A 4,949-nucleotide genomic window follows, 5' to 3' on the forward strand; every position below is an offset into this window, starting at 1 on the left:
CCCTGCTCTTTTTATATGAAAGAATGAAGCTTCATTAACATAGAGGAAGGTGCCACAAACAGGAGGAGGGACTCTTCCAGGTTGGGGGCAGTACCTCAAAAACAAGGCATTTAATTGCAGATGGATTTGGCTCTGCGCTGCCTGTTTGGAAACATGACTCCCATTTGGGGAGAGACAACAGGAAGGAGATGGAGGCAGACCAGATAAACACCCCCTCGCCCCAGAAACAGAGAGGAGTACTGAGAGATGAGGAGAGATGGAGGGAGACAGACCTAAAAGGGCTTCAGAAACAGAAATAGAGAAACAGGGAGATAGGCAGCACCGAGGCAGAGAGTCAGGGGTGTCCGAGGCTACCCTTGAAGCCTGAAAGTGTCATGAGCACCTTCTTATTGTCACCCATTCCCTGAACCTTCCAGTCATTCCTAAACGAGGTTCCATGAGGAAAGTGAGGCCAGGGAAAGGGGGATCTTCCCGAGGTCACCCAACCCCATCCTGGACACCACAGGGATCGGTTCAGGCAGATTCATTTTTACTACCAGAGTTTTAAATAAATACACATTTCGGAAGACCGTCCCTCCAGTCCCCAATAAGTTAATAATAAATACAGACATAAATACAGCCGTTTGGGCGGGAGTGGGCAGACAGCAGTGAGCAGGAATCGGGGTCTCAGGGCGCGCAGGCCCATTCACAGGCAAGAAGGGCTGAGGTCACCGCCACTGCGCAGGCAGGTGCCCAAGGCGGAGGGGCAGGGCCGCTCATGCGCAGTGGCAGTCCTTGGCTATGAGGTCGTCGTAGGTCTGGAACGACACGCCACCGTCGCTCTTTTGCATGATCACCAGGGGCTGGTAGCTGGAGGGGACGCAGCAGGGCTCGGGCACGGAGTCGGGCTTCAGGCCGTGCAGGCGCGCCTTGACCTGCGCGTGCATGCTGGCCGAACGGAACCGGCTCGGGCACGCGCCGACGCACACGCCCACGTGCACCTCTCGCGGCGACAGCACCCAGTCGCTCCATCCCAGGTCCTCGAGCGACGCGCGCACGGTGCGCAGGCGGCAGCAGCGCCCGGGCCCCAGCGGGCAGTCGTCCTGGGAGCGCGCGCGTGCCCAGCGGCGACCCCTGGCGGCGCGCGCCCGCCAGCGCAGCTCCAACTGCGGCGGCGCCGACGGCGACAGGGCCCGCCACTGGTCGGACGGCGGCGACAGTCGCAAGCGTAGCACGGGGGCCCGGGGTCCTCCCAGGCTGAGCTGACGCTTCAGCGGCCGCGTCACGTCCCACGTTGTCAGCGCCGTCGGGGACAGCCGGAGCAGGGCCCGCTGCAGGCGGAAGGCAGCGGGGATATCCTTGGTCAGGGCGGCCCGGGAGACGCGCAGGTGCAGGTGGCCGTCGGACCCCAGCTGCACTGTGGGAGAGAGAAGGGGAAGCCGGTCACCCAGAGGCCTGCTGTGTGCCGGGAGCAAGGGGGCCCATTCCCTCCAGCACGCCGGGCTGGCTCCCACCACAAACCTTTGCAGAAGCTACTTCCTGTACCAAGAGCATCCCCCGTGTCTCATCATGGCTGGCTGAGCCTCATCCCTCCAACCTGCCTAAAATAGGAACCCCCTGTTTTATTTCACTGCGTATCGTTCCTCTCCCCTGGCCAAGTCTCAGCAGAGATCGCTTTCTGCTTGGGTACCACTGTGCCTGGCATGCAGTAGGTGCTTAGCAAGTACTTGAGGAATGACCATATATCCGCTCTTTGGAGTTTGAGATTCAAGCCATGGCTCTGCTCCCTACTTCTGGAAGTCAAAAACATTTCACTGAAGGCTAGTATGTACCTGGGGCTGGGGACACAGCCACAAGCCACTGTGTCTTTAACCCTCCAGGTCTGTTTCTATGTCTGAGAAATAGACTTGGCCTCTGGGATTCTCAGACTTCCAGGCTGGTACGAGTGTTGGAAGGGACTGGGGAGGCTGGGGTTTGAGGGCCCTCTACCCGGTCGCTAGGCTCAGGCAGGACGAGAGGCTCACCTGGAATCACACGAGGCAGGTGGAGTAGGCGGGGTAAGGTCGCTCGCTCAGCCTGACTCCCCCTCCAGCCCCTCCCCGGCCCTAGCTCAGCCCAGACCTCGCCCGCCCCCTGCGCCCCTGGAGCCTCCGTGGAGAGCGCCCGCTGCTGCGACTTCGGCAATGTCTTGACAAGCGATTGCATCAGATTCGGAACAAGCTCCGGCAGGTTCCGCGCATCGCAATGCAACCTTCTTGCTCTCGCCCCTCATCCTTCCTCCTGGATCCCTGGTTTCCAGCCCAGGGCAGGGACCACGTCCTATGCCTGATCCCGTCCATGGGTTCTGTGCACATTCAGAATCTCTGACATCTCTGGGCTTTAATCTACCCTTCTGAGATCTGGGGACGGGTTATAACATCCCACCTTAGCTGAGCCCTGTCTTGTCCAGGTACAAACCAGGTCGCTCGCAACCCCATCAGACCCAAGAAAGGAGATACGGAACCATTGGTTAGATATGGGGGGGGTGCCCAGGGAGGGTCTCCAAAGTTCCACTCACGCTCTGGGGTGAGTATCCGGACGGCAGGGGCAGGGTTGAGGTCGGAGTTCGAGTCTTCCCAGCTCCGGTTCACCCGTAGCCTAGTCAGCAGGTCCTCGTAGCGTTTCGGCAACTCCGGGATTCTGGAGGCGTCCTGATCAGACTCCAAGTCTGAGGGTCCCGGGAAGCCCTGGAAGCCCTTCTCAGGCGGAGACAGGGCGCCCGCCGGCGGCGGCTGCAAGACCACTAGCAGCATCAGCAGTAGCAGCATCTCAGAGCAATGCCAAGGCCTCGGTCCTGGCCCGGGCATGTCTGTGCGGGTTGCAATCTGAGCTGGGACTGACTGGATGCTGCTGGACCCGCCTTTATAGTCCCCGGACTTTGGCCGCCCCGGCCTGCTGGGTTTCACCCTCCCACCCCTGCGCGCAGAGTAAACACTCCAGTGACCACAGCTGGGCGGGTCTCCAGGGTGCTTTTCAGGGGGAGGCGCTTGGGGGGTATGGGGAGCATTCCTAAGGAAGCTGAGGCAACCCCTGCCTCAGTATCCCATTCCAAGACGTGGGGACACCATCCCAGCCTGTTAGACTGGTGAGAAGAATGATTTTGTGAAAAAGACATATTACTACGTGATAAATTCCAGACAGGAGCTTAAACGGTGGCCTTGTCCCCCTATGTGATTCCTTCTCTCCTTTTTCCAGCTGGAGTCAAAGGCTGCAAATGGTGAAAAACAAGGAAGCAAGGAGAGAGGGACAGAAGGAGCCAGAAAAGGCAACCCTGGGCAAGTCATTCCTCCCTGCCATGCCTCAGTTTCCTCACCAGGGAAACAGAGACTGAGACTCTCACTGGAGAGGTGGCTAAATGAGGGGGAAAGGACTGGGCACATAGTAGGTGCTTGATAAACTGGGTGTCACTGAAGTATCTCATCATCATCTTGGGAACTCCTACGCATTCTTCAAAACCCTTCTCAAAAAGCCCCTGCTCCAGGAAGCCTTCTGTGACATTACCTTTCCAAGCTGGGCAGGGTGCCCCCAAACCCCATCCTCTCTCCAGCCCAGAGCTGACCTCACAGCACTGGAAGGGTCTGTGCCTGGCTCTGTCTCCCCTAGACTGGGGGCTCCTTGAGGGCTTGGACAGAGTGAATGTACTCTGGGCCCCAGTCCATTGTCTGGACACACACAGGAGATGGTAGCGAATTGGGGAGCTGGGGGTTTAGAGCAGGGAGGGCTGGTGTTAGGTTCAGTCATCAGATGGTAGAGGGACAAGGGGGGTCCAGAAGCACCCTCCTCCCTGGGGGGCTCAGACCTTCTTCCGGCCCCTGTGCCTGCTTCCAGCTTCCTGGCCATGAAGAGGGTGGGTCGCTGTGCCAGACAGATCGTGGGGGATATGTCTGGGCATGACAGGCATGAGCAGGCAAGAGGCACAAGGACTCACCAGGGTCACAGAGCAAGGCTCCCACTGGAATTCTGGGCCAGGCCTCCCACCCCCAGCACCACCTGCTTGGGTGTGAGCCCAGCCACACCTCCAGCCCTCCAGACTCAGCCACGGCCTCTGTCCCATGGGATTACCGCTGGGCTGTGGCAGGGGACTAGAGGCCCCCCCATGTGATGTTACTGGCACATAGTAGCTGCTCAGTAAATGCACCTGCTCACACCGCTGTTGCTTCTGTCCTGACTGTGGCTGGTTGGGAGGCTGGGCCTTGCCCTGCGCTTGTCCCCACCAGCCTGGCACATGCAATAGGTACTCAATAAAGCATGCCAGGCTGACTAGGAGAGAAGCAAGGCTGGCTCCGCAGCCTCACTGCCCGGCCGCTGCAGAACCCAGGCTCAGACCTGAGTGGACAGGCAGCCGTGCTGAGTAATGCTCACATGGCTTTGGCCAGGTCAGGGAGAGCCACCGAGAGCCAGGCACGACATGGGGTGGGTGGGGCAAAGGGGTGCTGTCCCAGTTGGCTTCCCTTGAATGTCAATTGGAGACGAGATGCCAATATTCACTGGCCTCCCAGCTGTGGGCTGTGTTCAGATTCATTCCCATTCTACAGAGAAGGGGACCAAGGCCCCAAGGGGTAAGCAGAGGGGACAGAGGGTTGTAGAGGGTGACCCTATCATGGGGACCCATGTGTGTGTAGCCACAGCCATGATGTCTGTTCTCCTGGCATTTGTAGGCCCAGGGGTAACGGGACTGTTGAGTTCCCTTCTTCTGTGACAGGTTTTTTCCCAAAATTTAAAAGCCTCATGGGCCGGCCCCATGGCACACTCGGGAGAGTGCAGCGCTGGGAGCGCAGCGGCGCTCCTGCTGCGGGTTTGGATCCTATATAGGGATGGCCGGTGTGCTCACTGGCTGAGCACGGTGCGGGCGACACCAAGCCAAGGGTTGCGATCCCCTTACTGGTCACAAAAAAAAAAAAAAAAAGGAAAAAAAATTAAAAATAAATAAA

General features: G+C 58.8%; 1 protein-coding gene across 1 annotated transcript; it reads right to left on the reverse strand.

The window, feature by feature from the left end:
- Nucleotides 1-755: 755 nt before the first annotated feature.
- Nucleotides 756-2,825, reverse strand: GDF15 (growth differentiation factor 15). The gene is made up of 2 exons (XM_063113286.1): nt 2,537-2,825; nt 756-1,396 (listed from the first exon to the last, which is right to left on the reverse strand). The coding sequence occupies exons 1-2, from the start codon at nt 2,823-2,825 to the stop codon at nt 756-758; spliced, it is 930 nt and encodes a 309-aa protein (XP_062969356.1).
- Between the last annotated feature and the right edge of the window lie 2,124 nt (nt 2,826-4,949).

The sequence above is a fragment of the Cynocephalus volans genome, chromosome 10 (genome assembly GCF_027409185.1).
Source record: "Cynocephalus volans isolate mCynVol1 chromosome 10, mCynVol1.pri, whole genome shotgun sequence".
NCBI lineage: Eukaryota > Metazoa > Chordata > Mammalia > Dermoptera > Cynocephalidae > Cynocephalus > Cynocephalus volans.